General features: G+C 36.4%; 1 protein-coding gene across 1 annotated transcript; it reads right to left on the reverse strand.

Moving 5' to 3' along the window:
* Positions 1–693: 693 nt before the first annotated feature.
* Positions 694–22449, reverse strand: LOC309483611 (uncharacterized protein). The gene is made up of 3 exons (XM_082149512.1): positions 22185–22449; positions 21013–21090; positions 694–6257 (listed from the first exon to the last, which is right to left on the reverse strand). Exon 3 carries the CDS (start codon positions 5860–5862, stop codon positions 4126–4128), a length of 1737 nt encoding a protein of 578 aa, XP_082005638.1. The 5' UTR covers positions 5863–6257; positions 21013–21090; positions 22185–22449; the 3' UTR covers positions 694–4125.

Here is a 22449-nt window from a genome sequence, read left to right on the forward strand (position 1 = left end):
CTCTTCATGATAATTAAGATTCATTTTAAATTGTAACAAAATTTAAGATCTTTAAGGGCAAGCAGAATTTGTGTATTCAGCATAACCAAGGTCAAAGAAAGGAAAAACAATATTTGTATGCATAAAAACAATGAATAATTTTGATATGAAAAATAAATTCAACAATTACAAGGCCTTAGAACATAATTATCTTTATTTAAACAAGTGAAACTCGACTTGCAGAAAATTGGTTACTGATGTATGAGAATATTAAAAATGTTTTGCATCACTAACGTTACTTAAAAAAACAAAACAATTTGTACATATAAATTATATTTAGGGTTTCCTCTTGTGTAGAGACTTGGGCTGTTTCTCAATATACGTTCTTAAGAGATCTTGCGTCCTTCTCTCGTACTACATCAACAGCCGTCAAAGTTCAATTCCAATTTTTAAGAACGCAAGTACAGAAAACACATGAAAGTACCCGGATGTGTTCTTGATATCGAGGATGCATTAAAAGCAGACTTGAGAGAATCTAACCGTTAGAAATCCCAGAAGACACTGCGGGCGGTCGTCGTACGGAAACCTGTAAGCTTTAAACTCCTCGTTCTCACTTAAGAGATTCCCACAGCAAACTCGCAAATACGTGTTAACTCGTAAAAGTTAACATATGTTTGTTCCTTTTTAATTTTAATAATGTGATAAAGACCTGAAGAAAGCCGACAGTATTTTTATTGGCATATTAAAAAAATATCTTAACATTGACAAAGGATTGGTAAAATGAAACCTATTCATTTTCACAAATACACGTGGGAAAATGTCTATAATAATAAGAAATAAATGTTTTAATAGGTTATGACACTCTTCTGTAATGTTGTGTTTTTGTGCATTGGCTGCTACTTATAATATGCTGGGACAGTCAGTTGAGCAACAAGATCACAACACATCTTAATTCTCATAAATATGCGTTCTGTGTCCTCGCGTCCTTCAGAGTTTGTTCTTTCAAGGTCGCCTGGCAAGATCAGTCTCTCCATGAGAACGCAAGTCCGTTCTTTGCGTTCTTGGAATTGAGAAACAGCCTTTGACTCCAGTGTGGTGTGGCTTATTAAAATCTAGACTATTGTTATAAAAAATACATAAATACATATTTCCCTAACTGCACCAGAAGTATGCTCTTAAAAAAACTATTAGCAAAGACTGTTTGAATGACATGAGTAATTCCAGATTAAAAAACTTCTGCTTTGTTCTAAATGTTCAAAGTATTTTTTTTTAATTCAGACACCATGGGTTATTATACAGGTCCCTTTGGTTCATGCATGCACATAGCATCAATGCCCATTTTGAAAAAGAATTCAAAGAGCACATCCAAAAATTGGAAAAAGCAAAAGAGAATTTGATGACATTTTTATAAACAACAAATGCAACATACAAAGAAAAAAGTATTCAGTACATCCGAGAAGTCTATAGAATGCTTCTAACGCTATAAAAGTACAACACATGAAGACAAAAAAAAAAACGAAGTGTTAATTACCATTTAAATATGAGCATTCTGATAATGCTGACATACATTATACATCTTCATTATTGACACACTCTTTTAATGAACAGGTTTGGCATTTCTCTGGGTATTCCAGTGTCTTAAAGTGCCCCTATTATGCTATTTTAAAGTTTCGTAATGTTGTTTTGGAGTCTCATTCAACAGGTTTACAAGCATCAAAGGTAAAAAAAAAACTTTAAAAAAGTTAAATTTTTTCATAATATAGGCTACATTTGCACATCAACACATTTTCAATGATTCTCAAACGACTCGTGAGATGAATCAATCTCTCTAAATCCCTCCTTTTTGCGAGCTACTCTGCTCTGCTCTCGTCGAAACCGTGTACGTACATCGCGCGTCGAAAACAAAAACTCCCATTGCCATAACGTCAGCTCTGCTTGTCCTGAGGCTTCTTACACCTTAAACTAAATACAGTAAAGAACAATGATGTCGATTTTACCATATTAATCCGACCGCAAGTGCGATGATGTAACATTTAAAGAACTAGTCATTCAACCCAAACCTCCATCGCAGGGACGACTCGAGCAGGACGATGTTGCAACTGTTTAGACTGATTTATACTTCTGCTACGCGTTGGTTTTCATTTATAGTTTTGCGTTGTTGTTCGCTTTGACGCACAATTACACATGCAGAGGGAGCATGTAAAACCCGAGGGAGGGCTTCTAGCAGACCAATCACAGCGCTTGTGTCCGCGTACAACTGATGCATTGTTAAGGCTGATTTATACTTCTGCGTCGGACCTACGCCGGAGCCTCTACGCTGTAGGCAACGCGTTGGTTTTCATTTATACTTCTGCGTCGCTGTCCGCGATGATGCGCAATTACACTTGCAGAGGGAGCATGTGAAACCCGAGGGAGCGGTCCCAGCAGACCAATCACAGCGCTTGCGTCCGCGTAGAGTTGACGCGTTGTTACATTTTTGGAGAGGTGCACGTCAGGGTACGCGCGCTACACACAGCCTACGACGTAGCTACGGCGTAAGTTCGACGCAGAAGTATAAATTGGGCTTTACATTTTTGCAGAGGTGCACGTCAGGGGACGCGTGCTACACAGCCTACAACGTAGCTATGACGTGAGTTCGACGCAGAAGAATAAATTGGGCTTTATTCCTCACCATCAACAAACTGATTATTTTACTCGTACTTATTTACAGAGTATGTTTCAAATTTATTGCGGTGAACATGTAGAAACTATCAATAACAGTGCATATTTGCCAAGCTCTACGTTGGTAAAACAAATCTTGCTCCATGCTTAATCTTTCCTCAAAGTAGTGAGAACGACAGACAATCTGCATTAATAGACAGTTTTAGTTAATAGTGGCCCACAACTGATTAGCACAAGTATTTCAGTAAGACAGTAATAATGTGAGTTAACCAGTTAGCAGGAGATCTACACAATATAAAACTCAAAACTAAGTATTTTGAACACGATCTTTCAAGAGCAAGCGGTTTGCGAATCCTACACTGAACTCCGAGATTTGAGAAGCAGTCGTCAGTAAAATAAAGGGAACACAGCAACAGTTTAGGATTATACTGCTGTGGTATATTGTGGTAAAGATGAATTTTGACCACTGATTCTTCACATGCTCGTCCTTGGGCAGTGAAAAAAAAAAACTGGCTTAACCTTCACATTGTAGAGCACAGCATCTTCTCAACATGATGCTATCCAGTATCTACCAGAATCAGCTGCAGGTTTGAGGGGGTTCAAGTTTTCCCTGGTGTCTGTGCGCGCAATATGCTAATGTTTCGTCTTGACCTCACAATGAAACGGCTTATGACTCGTTGAAAAACGATTCATTTCATTGACTCTGAGTCGACGCTTACTTTTGAAAGACAACTTTATATACAGTGCATTTTCAGATTTAAAACTTTGCAGGATGTTTTCATTCACTTAGAGCTATGTTACACACTACATGAAAGGTCATTTTCAAAAATTCATAATAGGGGCACTTTAATATCAGAATCTTAATACCATACTATTCAATGATTTTCTACAGAATGCTGTGCTTCCAACTTTGTTGCAACTATGGGAGACCCTTTCCTTTTCCAGAAGTACAGTGCCGGCTTGCATGAAGACCGTAATGCCTTTGTGGTAAATCAGAACAGAAAGACATCTTCCAGCATCAGTCCCTTACCTCTGATGCTCATACATTTAATTTCAAAAGCATGACAAAAAAACATTAATCTCTGCTTTTGGTGCTGTATCAGCCTCCACACTCTTTTGAGAAGGAACATTGCTGAAGAGACTTGCTCCAGAAACAAGAGCATCAAGGAGGTCAGCCAATGACATTAAACAAAAGGGTTCTAAATCCATTTCAGAGGTGTTCGGGGTTAGGTCTGAGATTTGTGCATGTCATTCACATTCTTCAACACCTGAATCAGTAGACCAACGCTTTGTGCAGAGTCATTGCCCTGCTGGAATAGAAAAGAGTCCTCGCTATTGAAACAAAACTGAAAGCACGCAATACTCTAATATAGAATATCACTTTATAGTTGAGAATTAAGATTTGTCTACACCGATGTTACTGGAATAGCCAAACCTGTTAATTAGAAGAGGGTGTCCATATACTTTTGACCATTTTGTACATCTCTAAGTCTGAGAACATTCAGTAGACTCATTCATTATTTCCGATGACATAACATTATCAGCATTTTTATCAGGCTTTTTAGCATCAGCATCTTCCTGTTGATTTTCGGAATCAACTACATTGGTCTCTGGAGCTTTTGTGCCATCATTCTCAGAGTCTCCTTTATGATGATTCTCAAGATGGCTATGTAAAGCAGAGAGGAATGTGAAGCGGCTTGGACAGAGAGGGCAACTGAGCAATACCTTGCAGGGACTTCGCTTGTGGAAATACACATGCCGCTTATAAACACTAAGTAGCCCAAAGACTCTACAACATTCCTTGCATTTGTATTTCATCCTTGGTGTGTAAGTTCTCGTATATCGAGAACCAAATAACCGGTCATCTGCCTTGGACTCGGGCTGATTTTCTTCTTCAAGATCCTCTTGTTCACTATCACTTTTTGTTTGTGTTAAAGCTTTTGCAGGTTCCTGTTCACCGCTTTTAACCTCATGTTCTGTCTTTGACTCCCCAGGAGCCTTAGGTTGAAGCGCTGAACTGTGGTACATGGCCACATGCCTTGTGACATCACATCTTTGTGGAAAGTGTCTTCCACAATAGACACAGGCATGCAGAGTACCCTTATGGTACCGCATATGACGAGAGAGACTGCTTGAGTGCACAAACACACGATGGCAAAGTTTACAGGAGAATATTTTACCACTAAAATTGGCTCTGCTCATTCCTCTATGTCTTCCTCTCAAGCTTGGTCTTAGTGGCTGCTTTTGCTGTTTTGCAACCATTTGTTGCATTACACCATGGTACTGCGGTTTCGTTTTAGCTGGTAAATCTGAAGAGTCCTTTAACTCAACCTCATCTGGATGCTGTGTTTTGTGATGTTCTCTTAAATCTGAAATTTGGTTGAAATGTTCTCCACACAGGCCACAACGACATGGCTCATTAACTGAATCACTGCCATTTTTCTTACTTTCTTCTTCCCCAAGTGATTCATGTTTTTGCATTGCTTCAGTGGTTGGCTTGTTGACACGAGAATGACCGTTTAGGTGGCTTTGCAAGTCAGACAACCAAAAGAAGCGTAAGCCACAGATTTTGCACGGATAAGACCTGTCCATGCTATTTTCTTGATCTTCCCCTGATCTACTAGTCTTGGAACCAATAGATCCATGCCACTGTTTTTGGTGTGACAGTAAGGTCTCTTGTCTTAAGAATCGCTTTCCACAGTGTCCACAGCTGTAAAAGCGTTCATGAGCATGGTTTTGAAGATGGCTCTGCAAACTCTCCCTGTCATTAAACACCTTGCAGCACAGGGTGCATTTGAGCCCCTGCTCAAGAGCACGGTACTGCTGATGCAGTTGTAAGCTTTTTGGGGTTTTGAACACTTGTCCACATCTTTCACATTTAAACTGAGCATACTGCTTCTCTGGCATCTTGGATGAAGTCAAGGCTTCTTGATTAGGGGGTTGGCACCATAATGATTTGGTTGAAGGTTTTCCAAACAAGAAAGTAAAGTTAGATAACACAGATCGATCAACCACAGTAAGCATTCCGTTTTCATGGAGAGCAACCTCAATGGATGCGTTGATACAACTACCATTACTTATGCTTAAACCATCAGAGGAAAATAAGCCATTAAGTCCATGAATGGCCATGTGTTCAACTAGTTTAGGGTACTGACTAAACCCTTCGCCACACTCTGTGCAGATGAAGGCATCTCCTCCACCAAAGTCCATTGAGTACGCCATCCTGACAAAGCCAAATGTAGATTCTTTTGACTAATAAATTTCAATGGTTTAGGAAACTGGGAACATGATTATGCAAGATGTTTAAAAAATATAACTTGGACTATTGGAAATATATTCCAGGAAATAAAATGTTAACATCCAATAAAAAAACAAACAAAACAAACAAACAAATCACAGCATCTCTAAAATGGCAACTCTGCCAACTTCATTAAAACAGAAAATTGCATAAAGGATTAAAAATCGATCCTTAAAAGTCTTTGATTGTCATATCAATCATCATCACTTCTCAAATTCTGTAGGAAAATGTGGTCTTTGAGCATAATGCAATGATGTAAACCTCATTAGATATGGCCTGCCTTGTTTCAGGTGCTGGCGAGCAATTCAGATATTGCCATCTGGAAAAAAAGAAAAGAGGAAAAGTAAGACAAATAAATGTAGTGGCAAGTGATGTTTCTTTAAGAAATTGAAAGTGAAAATGTAAAAAAAAAAAAAAAAAATTCTATGGAAATAGATTTCCCAAATTGTTGTGAATCTAGACTGTCAATAAGGATTAATTTTAGTACATTTCAGTTATAATATTCATTTTACTTACGAAAGAAACTCTCTCTCAGAAAATACTGTAAATTATGCAGAGAAACTTTAAACTTGGCACATTACAAAATGTTAATTTTATAAATTAATAACAGGGCCCAAACTGTTCCATTGCCATTTATATAACAAATATTTATTAACACTAACAATCAAAAACCAAGGCTCCTTAAACACTTCATGTATTCCCCTGAAAAAGTAAACTGTTTCTTTCAAAATAGTGAAAGCAACAGAATTTCTATAGAACAGAGAGCAGAAGCAAGTTCAACACTCATTTTAGAAATACAAATATGAAACAATTTGTTTATATGGTTGAATTTGATCATTAAAGTTAAGTAGCAAAAACAGTGGTAAATAAAGAGAGATTAAATTTGTATTGTTTAACATTTAATTATCATAGATTTGCATAGTTATGCATTTTTGTTTCCCTGTGTTTTTAGTAATTAAGGAATATTGATTCTGTTACTTGCAAATGAGATCAGTAAACAGCACCTGTTGCAGAAATCAACTAATGTCTATGTTTAAGAAACATATTCAGTATATTTCACAAAGATTGTAATATAAATCTATTGTAATATAAATTGTTGAATCAAACTCTTACATACTGTGCAATTAATATATAATAAAACAAAACTTTAAATGAATCACGATTGTGTTAATCTTTTAACCTTATTTTCTCATTTACTACAAAGGAATGTATTGCAAATTCAACAAGATGTAAAAGATTATAAATGTTTAAGCAAAACGTGTAACTATATGCAAAATGGATTAACAAGCTGTCTGCATAAAATATTGAGCAAACATTCACACTTTTGGTTATGTGAGATTAGGGCTGGGTGAAACGGTATCGGTATTTTTTTTTTTACGCTACACCATTGTCGGTAATGATAAAAAAAATGCTATTTATAAAACTATATTTTCATTAAAAAGCGCGTGCATCACCCGTAGATCTTAAACAGCCTATCAGATGTTTTGATAAATCAGCATGCTACCATTGACAAGCAAACAACCAATGAGATCTAAACAGCCAGATTGCATTGCCGCATTGACATCCCAATATCTCTTGCAGTTTTCGAGGTTTGTATTAGGGATAGGCATTCGATTGTTTGTTCGTTTGTTCCAAAATAATAAATAATAATAAAAAAGAATCATGTTAAACAAAAACATAATAATACTTTGATCTGACAGGTTTTGTAAAAATGTAACTCAAAACTATCCAAGGCACGGAATCGAGAAAGAAGGTGAGAGAGATTAGCCTACCTAACAATTAATTAGGCTACTTAAATTAGGCTTAAAGGGACTATGTGTAGCTTTTTAGGTATTTTATTATCTAAAATCAATATTTGTATTCATAAATATGCCCTCAATGGTGTACAAATACCTATGCCAATGATCAGACTAATCCTCGTAAACGAAGAATTTATTATCTTTATATACATGGGACGGGTAGGTCCACGGAGGCTTCCATGTAGTTCCGCCATCTTGAAAAACTATAATAGCAGAGAGGGACAAAAAGTACTAGGCCAACGCGTTTCCACAACGCGTTTTTGTTCAGAACCAGCGTCACGTGACTGAAGTCAGCAGAAGCGGAGGCGCAGAGCAGTGAGAGGCGCTTGTCACTGCACCGGCAAGTTTAAAAGGCTGCACTGCACGGTTATTTATACACCGTTCATTCATACATATGCTGAGTCACAGGATAAGGAGTCCTCGTCGTCGAAAAAGTCCAAAATAGACCGTAAAAGGAAACGTGACCGGAGATTACAAAAACAAGGGTTAATGTCGGGATAGCTAACGCAGGAGAAAGCTTTCAAAAGAGACGCTGAAGTTTCCTGCTTTCTTCTCGACAGGTAAGTCAATGTTACGGCCTTAATTACAAGTAGTGATGGCCAAATGAAGCGTTTCGAAGCATTATTGCTTTCTGATACAATTGTGTCGAAAATGATTCATTACTCGAAGCTTCATTCAGATAGAAATTGCAGCACCATCTCCTGAAGTAAATGTAATGCAACAAAGCTGACAACCATAAAATGCAAGTAGGCTTATTACGTGTTTACCGAGGCGATCAAAGCTGAAACAGTGTTAGTGCTGTGAAACTCATTTATGTAGGTGCATTTTACAGATACTGATGAATTTCATGTGTTCACCTTGATAATAAAACATTAAGCATGATGTGTGTGTGTGTGTGTAATTATTTCTTTAGACAAGGACAGAAGATCAAACCAGCTTAAAAAAAAGTTGGAAACCATCACAGAAATTCTAATGGTTTCTATTAAAATACCAATAGGAACCATTGGCTTTTACTATTTAAACCACTACAGAATTCTTTTTTGTAGTGTGTTTGGGACATATTCCATTAGGATTTAATGCCCTCACCAATAGAACCCAACACATATCAGAGACCACTATAATTCCCATTACAACCAATAAAATTCCCATGAAAACCATTAAATCCAATAGAATTTCTGTAATGGTTTCTATAGTTTTTTTTTTAGCAGGGCAGTATCATGTGTGAAAGCTTTATCTTGTTTAGCTGTGGGAAGCAGAACTCTATAACTTGTTAACTGGTGGGACTGATATTTTTGTATGTTGAAAAGGATGTGCTTGTGTAACTGGTTGTACTTGTATAATGTAGCAGAGGGTTTTTGAAGTTTCTGTCTTTGATGCATGTTTTTATGTAACAATGTTCATATGTTCTCTAATTAATAATAATAATAAAAAAGAAGAAATACAGCCGCCAGGTTTCAAACCTGTCAACACTGGATTGGGCTGTCAAAGCAGTCAGGTGGTTCACTACAGGAGTGAACCAGTGTGTTTGCTTCAGAAGTCATTTTCACGTGACTAGTGACGTAATGATACAAGCTCCGAAGCAGTGGTTCATTGCAAGGACCGTTCGAGTTTGAAGCAGGACACGGAGACTGACAGAATAGACAGAGCAGGTTACTTATGATATAAAAAAATCTCAGCTCTCAGATTCTGTCACTTTTATTACGAAATTCAAACAATATATACTGTTTTGGCGCTTGTAAATGTGACGCGAGTCACGACGGATCCCTAGCGGCACGTGAACCGATCATCTCTAGCTAGATGGACAGGAGCCGCTGTCTAAATTTGTTGATCACCATATTAAGAATTTAGTGCATAACCTGCCCTCGTTTCTAAAAGATACCACCGACTTTTTGGTGAAATTGTCAGGCATTGGAGAGTTGAATCCAACCGATGTGTTGTGTTCCATGGATGTGACCAGCTTGTACACTAATATCCCTCACGATGCAGGCTTAGCAGCCTTGGAATATTATCTACAGATAAATGAAGTACCACATACAGAGTTTATTTTATCATTAGCTAATGAAGTTTTAACGAAAAATTATTTCATGTTTCAAAATAATTTTTTCTTACAAACCCAGGGTACCGCCATGGGTTCTCCCATGGCTCCCAATTATGCAAACTTATTTATGGGCAAATTTGAACAGGATTTTATTCATAACAATAATCCTTTTAAACAACAATTAAAAGTGTGGTACAGATACATAGATGATATTTTTTTTGTGTGGTCAGGTTCAAAAGAGGAATTGTCCGCCTTTCACGGTTTTGCTAATACGAGATTGCCCTCTATCAAATTTACATTGACCCATGACGATACGCTCTTGCCCTTTTTGGATGTTTTAGTGAGGAAAGTAAAGAATGTGTTACACACTGAAATTTATCGTAAAGAAACGGATCGTAACTCTTTTCTGCATTTCCAGAGTTTCCATCCACCTGCTCTCAAACGCAGTTTGCCCTACAGTCAACTATTAAGAGTACGCCGTATTTGTGATGATGATGAGGTGTTTGAGCGACAAGCGAATGAATTATGTCAAAGATTTATTGACAGGGGATACACATATAATTTAGTACGTGACTGTTTGGAGCGCGCACGCAGCATCCAACGTACTGATCTGTTGACCAAACGGACCGATCAGAATAACACTAACACTACAGTGAAATGTGTATCCACTTATGGTCAGATCTCAAAGAGCTTAAAGAATATTGTGCATCGCCATTGGCACATTCTAAGCAGTGACCCGAACTTGGGCGACACGTTCCAAGATCCGCCGCGCAGCTGCTATAAACGTGCACCCAACCTCAGAGATCAGCTAGTGCGCTCGCATCTTCCTGCGCCAACTCACTCGCCTTTTCCCTTTAGAATACCACACGGGAATTTCAAATGTTTGAATTGTGCTGCTTGTAATTTTATGATCACAGAAAATACCTTCACACATCCAAAAACAGGCAGGGTGTATAAAATAAAGGGCAGAATCACATGTCTATCAACTTTTATTGTGTATCTACTAACGTGTCCTTGTGGTTTATTTTATGTGGGCAAAACAAAGCGACAATTGAAAACCCGAATTTTCGAACACAAATGTGCCATCAGAAAGAATGACGATAAATCATCAGTTGCAAGACATTTTAATTCTGTGGGACATAATGCCAACATGCTCAAATTTATGGGCTTGGAGCTGGTTAATCGGCCTCCAAGAGGTGGAGACCGTGAGAACCTCCTCTTGCAGCGAGAGGCTTGGCATATTTTTAATTTGAACACTTGCATCCCGCATGGGATGAATGAAGATCTGACACTAAGCTGCTTCTTATAAATGCAGGTTAATACCACATGTGTATTGAATGTGTTAAAACTCTTTATGTATTATGAGTATTATATTGCAGTATATAGTGACACTATTGGTCCCGGTATCACTTTAATATTATTATTTGATGATGATGACGATGATGGGTGTGTCAATGATAATGGGTGTGGGTATTTAAGATTGGTCACAAGCTTCCCTGATTGCACACTGAAGAAGGCACACGCCGAAACGCGTTTGTGCAAAATAAACGTTTTATATGCATAGTGCGGCCTCTTTACTTTGTTAAAGGGGGAAGGGACATATTTGATCTGTTTTTGTTGTTGTTAAGCTCAGTGTTTTAAGGTGTTCTTGAACATTCCTGTCCTTGTACTGCTGCTTCAGGCAAATTAATTGTGAGTGTCCTAAACATTTGAAATAATATAAACCAGTGGTTCTCAAACTTTTTACACCAAGTACCACCTCAGAAAATATTTGGCTCTCCAAGTACCACCATAATGACCAATATGAAAATACAGTAGCGTAGTAGGCCAAACTATTCAGCTACGGTTATGCACAGCTCAAAAATGAGGCAGCTTAATTTTTAATAAGAATATTTATTATTGTCAGCCACTTTAAACATTGTAAGAACACAGTTTGAACATTAACACTGCACTGTGCTGCTTGCATACAGGTAAATAAAAAACTTGAATAATGATTCAATTCAAATGTATTGCACCTAAAAGTGAAATAAAAACTGTAGCTTACTGTACTTAAAATATTAAGTAAAAAAAAGTACTGTACTTAATAAAAAATAATAAAAAAACACAGGCTGTGTATTGATATTTAAAAATTTTAAACGTACATTTAAAATATTCTGGCTGACCCCTGTGAGTTTTTCAAGGCGATCATTATTTAGAATTTTTTTTTTTTTTGGCGATCATTATTTAGAACTGATCACTTTATTTTTTCCATGGTGACGCGTCATTGCTTGTCACGTGACACACCGCAGCCACAATAGCGCTGAATGACTAATGATCTGCTTTTATTTCATTTTTTTAATTCTAAATATTCACAAATTTGTTAGCTATGGCACGAAATATTTGATATTCTGATTGTCAAATATATGCAAGTGGAAGTGTTATGTTTTTTAAACACCTTTATAACGATCGCGTTAGTTAAGCTATATGTGCGCCGTCATGTTAGTTTGTGCCACTGTTCAGAGAATCGGATCTGTTGGATTTACAGAACGTGAATTCATCCACTTCTCTCATGAAAATACATGAAAGTAAGTGGCCGGTGAACTGGGAAAATAATAGTTAACTTTAAAGTTACTTACACAATTTGATATGAATCAAATGTGTCGTCTAATTATAATGGGAATTATTATTATTTCCGCTTCCATAGACATCAGTGTGTATTTTACAAATTCTAAATGTATTGTTTTTTTTTAATAGTTATGTGAATTTAAATATCTGAAACCTAAAATTAACATTATGTGGTTTAACACTGAATAATTGTGATATTTGACAGCGCCTGAGTGGCGCGCGTCCGTCTGTGGCTCAGCGCCAGCCAACTGCGAAAGCACATTTGAATTTAGCAGTTGATCACGGGATGCACTGGCCGTTCTACTCACACCGGTGTAATCGTATCGTACGCTCCAGGGACCAGCCAAGACTGATCACAAAATAGACAGTAAAAGATCACACCGGTTTGATCTTGCGTGCGAAATTCAGTGATTCCTCTGCGTACCACTAGACGGAGCCTGCGTACCACTAGTGGTACGCGTACCACACTTTGAGAACCACTGATATAAACAATATGATGTTCAAACTTTTGACTGTTTTCTTTAATAACTTCATAACACAATACTTGTACTTTTACTTTCAGTACTTGAGTAGTACATTTTAAAATAAACTACTTGCAATACTTAAGTACAAAAAATGTTGAATACTTTAGTACTTCTACTTAAGTGTTTTGCTTAAAGAGCACTTCAACTTCTACTCAAGTCACTTTTTTGATAGAGCACTTGTACTTTTACTCAAGTCTGGGTCTCTAGTACTTTATACATCTCTGCCTCTTCATGATTCTTCTTTTGAAATTAAAACGGAGTATTGCGTCAAATATTGCCCCTGGGTGGTAAAATGTTTAATTGCTGCCACAGTGAAATTCATTTCATTACTTCAAGACTCACACCGCAACGCAACTTGCATTAGTTTAATTGATAATAAATTAACGTGATCGACGAAATTCTTAATGATCAATTATCGATCGTCGATTAATCATGCCCATCCCTAGTTTGTATTGTCTTAGGGGTGTAACGATACACGTATTCGTATTGAACCGTTCGGTACAAGCTTTCGGTTCGGTATACATTACAAACTGAACGATTAGTTGGACCATTTTTCCTGCTGGTGCGACCAATATTGCCGTTGCCCAAACGTAATGAAAGTGGAACGAAACTGCGCTACTCATTATTTTGTGCTTCACAGACCGTTTATCAGTTTGGACCAATGTCAGAGCAGCGCGTGTCGATCTTGATCAAGCGCCACTGTTACTTCACAGCGCTAAGAGATCCAGTAAAGAACGCATTCGAATTTGCCACTGAAGTAATAACATCGCTGCGAGATCTAGTGAGAAGAATTACAATTTCTCCGTTATTAACGGATCAAACAGCGCTGACGTGGAAACCAGGAGAAACATTGTGCCATGAATGAACCATTTTCGAAGGGGATTACAAACTACTTCCTTGGTTCACGTTTAATCAAGTCTATTATATTCGTATTCTTTACTGTCGTAAAGTAGAAAAACGCTGTAGGATAGATGGTCTACCTTTTTACTTGCACATCAAGTTCTTTTTAAAGGGGTGGTATAATGCACCTTTTTACAATATGTAAAATAAGTCACTGTTGTCCCCAGACTGTGTATGTGAACTTTTAGCTCAAAATACCCCACAGATAAGTTTTTACAGCATGTTAAAATTATCCCTTTTTGAAGGTCAGTAAAAACACGTCGTTTCGTGTGTCCCTTTAAATGCAAATGAGCTGCTGCTCCCAGCACAAAGGGCGGAGCTTCAAGAGCTTGTGTGTGTTTTAGCAGCTCCGATTACCTCAAACAGACAAGCACTAAAATGTCAGAAACTGTTCTGCCTTTTATGTTTAAACTTGAGTCGGACAATGATGGAGAGGCTGACATGTAGAATGCAATGGGACGTTTCTGAATGGTTAGTTAAATTGATGTTGCTGATGTGGTTAACTATCTTCAATTAGCATATTCTGTCATGATAATCTATAAAATCACTCGTGTGGGACCTGTTGTAAGATGCCTACAGAGTGACATGCTATTGCTTTTGTGTTACGTACTGTATTGCATGTGTTACGTACTGTATTTGAATGTGAAAAGATGGATGCGACGGCTTGAGCAGACTCACAAATGTGCTCTACTACAACTACTCTTCTCAACATGGACTGCGTGTTCCCGGGGGGTGGGGTTTATGTAAATTTGAGGGTTAGTGACGTTACTAACCCGGGAGGAATGTCGTGTACTCCCTACAAGCCGTTTGTTGTAGTCCTTAAAAAATGTTTTCTTCAAAAGCAAATATATTCCTTTGCTTTGAACTTTGAGCATTGTAACTTTGCAGATGTTGTTTATGCTCGAACAGCAACATTACACACTAACTAAAGTTAGAAAGTTAGAAAAGTGAAATAATAAATCAACCACCCTTTTAACACAGTTTGTGCTTGTTATTAGATATGGTAAGGCGCGTCAAGTTTATTCGTAAACCGCGTTTCACACACGCGGGTGATTTTTAGTTTCGCCTTCTCTGGCAGCGCAAAATCAAACATACCCTAAATGCCTTGCCCTTGTGGAAGATAAAATTCGCTCTTCAGATCTTTTACAACAAGTAGAAAACATGAAGATATCAGAAGATTGATGGTCTCTTTCCTGCTCGTGTCCCACATCCCTCTCAAAGCGCAGAGCGGTAGGCTTATAGGCTATGACTCATCTTTGTGTGAAATATAATTTCATATTATTATTTATTATTCATATTATTATTTCATATAATTATTTTTAACTATTATATCATTTAAGTTACCATTATTTACTGATATTTTTTTCAATGCTTTACAGGCAAACTGTTTCTTTGACGGAATTGCTCAAATAAACTGTTTGTTGTTACATGTCTGTTACGAAATGGATGTTTAAGCCTTGTTTATTAGGCTATTATATTTTTATTTCTATTTCAAAACAACCCCCCAACCATCACGGGTAGTTGATCTATTACCACCGCGGTGGTAGAAAACTGCCACCATCACAGCCCAAACATTCACCATAGATTTAACGTAGTATTACTAACTGTAACCATGGAAGTTTGGCAGGAATAGTAAAATGCTTTCAAGTATGTCACATATCTTTTTCCAGCACTTCAAACCTCTAATATTATCATATTTAAATGTTATTTTTAATGTGATGACCAAAACATTATTTTATTCATCCTTCAAAGTAGGGCTGGGCGATATGGCCAAAAAGAAATATCACGATAATTTTTTTTATATCAGTCGATATCGATAATTATCACGATAAAAGTCAAATCTTTATTTCTTTAAAGTTTAAAGGCAGATTTTTGCTCCTAAGTGAAAGTTGTAGAAACCAGAGTGTTAACTGTGGTTATAAACTACTCTTTATTGACAGAACATATGACAAACACTTGCCAAACTGGTGAACATTTCACAAATCTGAGGTTGAACATTTAAACATTTGTCATTTTTCCTTAACAAAATAACAATATTTATAGGACAATTTCTTAGTTTCTGCATGTGCACATTTTTTTTTGGTAAAAAAAATTGACTGTTTGAGTTTTATTAAACTTAACCATTGGTCATCCAGTATCATGCATTTAGATCATGACAACCACAGATGAAACCAGGCATAGCCTATAGCACCTCACTATCATGGCAAAAGGTAACTTTATGGTTTCTATGGTATTTGTATGAAAAACAGTAGCCTAAATACATTATTAAATTCTGTAATTATATTCCATTAGTCCTTCAATACATTGTCTACATTAATAATATAATACAATTCAATATGTATATCCCACATTTCATGGTGCAGTTAATATTACTAGGCTAACGTTACAGTAAATCCATGGTAAATGATGGGAATTTGTAGACGGAAAAGCCTTCCGACTGTATCGTTGCGCACAGTGTTGCTCCTGTTTGTCAGCGCTGTTTCATCTGCCTTTAAACTGGTTTAAATCGGTTTAAATCACTGAGACATTTGTGTTCCTCGCTGAATTCAAGCGCTTCTCACTGGATTTCGTGACCGAAACCGATCAGAGTAAACGCATCTGCTCCAGATCTGCTCTAGTGAGTTCGCGCTCGCGCTGCCGTTTGGACTTTGAGCCGAGCGGATTAATGGTCTGTGTGGCGCGCGGTTCAAATGAGTTTAGTTCCGCTTTTGGCGCATAAACATTATCGAACATTTTATCGACCTTGATATCGTTTTATCGAGAAAAATTATATCGCGATAATTATCGTTATCGTTTTATCGCCCAGCCCTACTTCAAAGATAAAACTAAAAGTTTCAAGACGTAGGAAAATGCACACTTCTTGAAATTATTTTTCTTTTAATAAATATATATTATTTTCATTTCATTTATTCATTTAGCTGACGCTTTTATCCAAGGCGACTTACAATTGCTATATATGTCAGAGGTCGCACGCCTCTGGAGCAACTAGGGGTTAAGTGTCTTGCTCAGGGACACATTGGTGTCTCACAGTGGATTCGAACCCGGGTCTCTCACACCAAAGGCATGTGTCTTATCCACTGCGCCACTACCACCCCTTTATTAATTTTTTTTTTTTTAAAGGAACTTTCTCTGGCATACCGAACTGTGTCGTATCGAACCGAACCGTGAATTTTTTGAACCATTACACCCCTACTTATTACAGATGTTGATCTACTGTACCTCAAAGTTTGCCTTGATTGTTCTTCGTTTACACTTTTACATTGCACACATTTTGTAACATTTTATTGAAGTTCAAGAGTTTCTTTAACACTTACTTTTTTATCTTAATATAAGACCAAGATATTTGTTTACTTTTTTTTGACTGCTAAAACTAATATAATTTGTTGTTTGCCTTAATGTAGAAAAAAAAGTGGTTTAAATTCAAACTTTTCTAATTGTCTTTAAAAAAAGAAAAAAAAAGTGGTTATAAAAAAGTCAATACCGAACGATCTGAAACGTTATATCGTGATACATTTTTTAGCTATATCGCACAGCTCTATGTGAGATACAATTTCTCCAATATTCTTGTTACAATTCTGCACTACACTTACATAAATCAAATGGTGAAACACTCTTTTGACACATCTTTTGAAATGTTTTGTTTTTATTAAATTAAAACTAGGACTGTCACAAGATTGAGAAAGTAATTTAATGACTTGTATCATAATTAGCACACAGTACCTTTTAAGATAAGGACAAAATGGAGAAAACTAATTTGAACTAGCAGTACAATATATGCAAAGGCAGATTTCCATGGTGCTCTTTATCATTTTGCTCTTGGTGTGAATGGATCATTTGTCTGCAATTCAGTTATCTTTTTCGCATCACAATTGCTGTGAAAGGGCCTTAAAGGCCCTGATCACAACTGAAAGAAGCATTTTCATCAATCCAATCCCAAGTGGACACCACTTATACAGGTGTAAATGGGGTCTAAAAATGATTTGAGCTTGTCCAATTTATACTACTTCCAGAGGTATTCAAAAACTAATTTGACCGGATTGCTTTTGTATAGACGCTCATGTTGTAGAATGCTTTCGAACAACCACAAAAGACTGCTTCTCCACCTACTGACCTAATGCAAAAACATTATGGGAAGCGCGCTAGCCAGACGGATTTGAACTTTGTCAGCTGAAGATTTAAGTTTGGTTTGAAGATGAAAAACGTACCAAGCACAATGTTTTAACATGCACTTCAAGGCATATCAGAGCAAAAACAAAAGTTGATGCTCTCCATATGTTTTTCCTTCGACTCCTTTCACATTCATATATAAATTGATTAAGCTTACTTCGTCCATTAGATCAAAGAAATCCCATACATTTACCCACCCATAAACCCTCCTCTCAAAGAAATCAGGACAGAAGTGGTTAAAAGTGGACAAAAGAGACAGATTAAAACACCAGGTGTAAACAGGAATGTGTCTTCTTCGGCTTCTTGTGATTCGATCGTCCAAAACACATCTTAATACCAGGTTTAAACAAAGAAAAATATCATTTAAACTATTAAATGCTATAAAGTTAGGCTGCTCTGGAGTCAATGGCCTGTTTACACAATGGGCTTACTCCAGGGTTTTTGCAGTGAGCAGAATTCAGAAGTTTCTGAACCATCATATTAACGAAAAAACTGTTTTCCTTACACCGTTTAAGAGACTAAGAGAAATCAGTTTAACAAACCACGGGCCATATTCACCAAAAAAAAGGCTAAAAGTTGCTCATAATTTTAGGTCCCATACGTTTTTAATCTAAAAGTAATTCACAAAGCATTTTAACGGTAAAAGCAGGGTATCTGCATTTATTTTAATATCAAAATTAAGGCTTTTTAAGACCTGCACAAAAAAATGTATACTGTATGAGAAGGGTAGGGTAATGTATATGGTAACATTAAACAGTAAAATGACAAACTGATTTACAGTAAATGTTTTATAAATAGATTAACCTCACATGTTAGGCTTTAAACCATTTTCTAAGAAAATGATACTTGATGACTTGGCATAAGTCGACTTGCGTAGGCCGTCTGCCGGAAGCTTGTTATTGGGGTTTATAAAGTTTTAAATATGGATATTTTTCTTACACGAACGCATCGCTTTAGAAGGCCTTCTATCAATGTTTTCCACGTTCATTGAGTTAGTTCGTGGAGTAAATATGAAGGCTATAATCTGTGTGCGTACACAACTTTTTTTTAAATGGCGGGTGCTGGTGTTTCGCATACGTGTACACTAACGTCACTGATAGTTCCTATTGTGCTGGGTTAGACCCTACTCTGAAGTAGGAGCTAATTTAGTTCCCCCAAAGGAGTTCCTAGAACTAAAATAGTGATAGAGGTTTTTTTTCCATATCTCACAGCCCTAATGTACATGTGGAACAGGACTGTAATATAAAGTGCAATCAACTTTTCTTGTACCATTTAAGATCAAACTAAATTTGATCAAACTTATTTTAAGACTTTAGGGAATAAGACTTATTTTAAGGACTTGCAGGGACCCTGTAGCTCCTAAACTCAGAAGAACAACTTAGAAGCAGTGATTGACAGATAATCGGTTTTACCAATATTTCTCTCAATATTTAAGCATTTCTCCATTATCGGGTATTGGTTTTGATATACTGTGTGATTTAGCCTACTTTTAGCAAACATCCTGACGTTTAGATGAATATGTAAATATGTGCTGTGCGCTTAGTCAATAACAAAATGAACAAAAATAACAGCGGCGAGAAAACAGCCGTTAAAAAAAGCATCTGATCACATCGACGTGGGTACGTTTGCACGAGCTCTGCAAAACAGCACTCCAAGTCAAGTTACATTTATTTAAATAGTACTTTAACAGATTGCTTAAAATCAACTTTACAGTATTAAATATGAAAAAAATTACAGAATTACAACTTCAGTTTCTACTATAAAGCAGTTCTCCAGTGCGTTCGTGTTTTTACTCGCAGACGTCTGACCTTAACGGAGTGAACTAGGAATGCACCGATAGGATTTTTTTTGGCCGATACAATAACGATTTTAACAAACAATTATTGTCTGATTCCGATATTTGTCACTTGCTCTCTTTTTTGAAAAAATACTATTATAAATTAGGTGAGTGGATGATTCAGCAGCAAAAGTTAATCTAGAAAAATCATGAGTGCACAGTAAATTTATGGAATCTGAACATTTAGTGAAAAAAATTATTTAGTGGGGAACAAATAAAAGGTCAAATGGTCCACATCGATCTTTGTATTATTATAAAATACATTGATGAAAAACAAGTAAATACTATTTATATATACTATAAAATGAAAAGACATTTCTTTTAAATGTATAGCGCAGCTTTTTAATGAGACAACAACATATGATAGCCTATCTTGTTTTGTCCTGTTAATAATCTTTTATTGTGCAAAAGTATTATAATATGAGACAAAGGCACTAATAGACTGGCACTTAGCGCTTATGCACATCCCATGTGCAGAATAATGCGCTTGAAGCAACATGGAGTCACGGCATGCAGCACTTCACACTGGAAAGTTCAAAGCACAAAGGGATGCTTAGTCAGAGTATTATATCTATGCAACAGTTTATAGAGCCTTTTCTTTTAACAGTTTTAAATTTCAGTTATGTTTTCAGTTTCTCGCGTGAAGAAAAATACATTGTGCTCTGCTCTCTACTCCAGCAATGTGATCTAACAGACACACCGTAGAAAGATGATATGGTTTAGAAACAGCAATAAACTCTAGCAAGATAAAACTCTGAATTCTTGATGATACACAAGTTGCTGGGGTGTGACCTTGAAAGGGGCATGCCAATTTGAGACATTGCAGAAACACTATTCTATAATATAGATAGCCTAATGCAATATATAGCCTAATCTCTATAGATTCAGCGAGCAGAAAGCAAGTCTGTAGTGAATGGTGCAAAGTTAATTACTAAACTTTTACTTTTTTTAAAAAAAAGATGGTTGTAATAAATAAGAGATAGAAATGAATAACTTTCATCATTTTAAATTCAGATGTTATTTGGGTTTATGGTTTACAAAATAATTATTTTGTTTTGTTTAGGCTACTTCCTTGTTACATTTCCAATTTGAATGTGTGATGAATGAGTTTAAGCCAGGTACACTGTAATGCAGAATTTCTTCAAATAAAAATAGTTTTATAAAATGTACACAAGTACATAGTACTCAGTTCAACTTTTACTTACTGCAATCCTGATGTTTTTAAAAGCGATCACTCCCTCTTTTTTACAGCCAGGGCGAACACCAAAAACAACACCGTACTTCTAAAGAAAAAAGACAAAACACAAAAATGGTATTAAAGCTGGTATCTAACATAACTTTGTACAGGTTTATGATAGAACACAGAACAAGGGTCTGGCAAATTACCTTACTCTATTTAGAAAACGTTAAAAAAAATTGTGACATCTTACATGATGACAAAGAATTTCATGCACAGAGGAGAAACGCAACATAGCAGTACAGATATAACCTCATAAAGAGCTAAAAAACAATGATAGTTACACAACACAGACAGATGCTGAAAATTACATTAACCTTACATTTATTTAGCAGGCTCTTTTATTCAAAGCAACTTCATAAGCATGTTTGCCATGGTATATTCAAATTAAAACAAATATTACCAATGAGAGAGTGAGAGAATATTCACAAGATGGTTTCTGTAAATACTCGTGGCAAGTTAATCTACTGACCTCGGCTGTCCTACCAAAGTAACATATATTTTATCTAGAACACAGAAACAAACAAAAACAAAAAAACACTTCAAAGTCTTTAACATTGTATTTTTTTCCTAATTTGAGCATAGTTTAGCTAAACCACTCCGTCACAGCCAGAGAGATCAGACTCAACTTCGGTCATAGAATAATTTTGACCAAACGTGTAGTTACTTCGTTTAGATTTTATAACAGCTAATTACATTATTTGAACAGCAACACGTTATTTCTGATGTATTTTATGTTCATTTCATTTAAGGAAGATATTGTGGGCTCTAAATGAGTCAAGCGACCAGCAGCCAGCTTAACTTATCGATCTCAAAATGAAAACATGTAACTTAACGTTAATTTTATCTTAACAAAAGTGATTTGGCGGTAAATGTACACATCTATAAGAACAGGGAGATTATGGGAACATTTACGTCTCTAACCAAATAAAAACAGCAACGATTTAACGTTACAGACGCAACACCGTCACATTACAAGCCTAAACAACACGCTACGTTAGCAAAGTTGATTTAATTGAAGGTATATGCTACCTAAGTAAAACCAAAACTGTTATTTATGCGTAATTTAGAAAAACAATTCCATGCTTTCATAATACAGTATCTACAAATAAAAAAACAACACGTGTTTCCGCGAATTACCTCGTCGAGTAATAGATGTCACTCTGAAGACGTTCAAACGCGAGTAGCAACTTTCCGTTTCCTTTTTGTTTTGTGCTAAGTGAGCTCCTTTGTGAATTTAATGTTTATCGTACATTTGTTTCGTTTTTTGAGCAGTCCACAAGATTATTTGTTTGTATATCCCAAAGAGATCTAAATCCTTGAGAAAGAGGCAACACAAGCGGGTGGGAAAGAATAAACGAAAGCTTCCTTTTAGCCTTCTTCTTCGCGTGAGGTTGGCTTTGCT

Source organism: Leuciscus leuciscus, assembly GCF_965113295.1.
Source record: "Leuciscus leuciscus genome assembly, chromosome: 20".
Lineage (NCBI taxonomy): Eukaryota > Metazoa > Chordata > Actinopteri > Cypriniformes > Leuciscidae > Leuciscus > Leuciscus leuciscus.

Bases quoted from the DNA above. Each gene is read 5' to 3' on its own strand.
- LOC309483611 (XM_082149512.1), bottom strand. From the start codon at position 5,862: ATGGCGTACTCAATGGACTTTGGTGGAGGAGATGCCTTCATCTGCACA.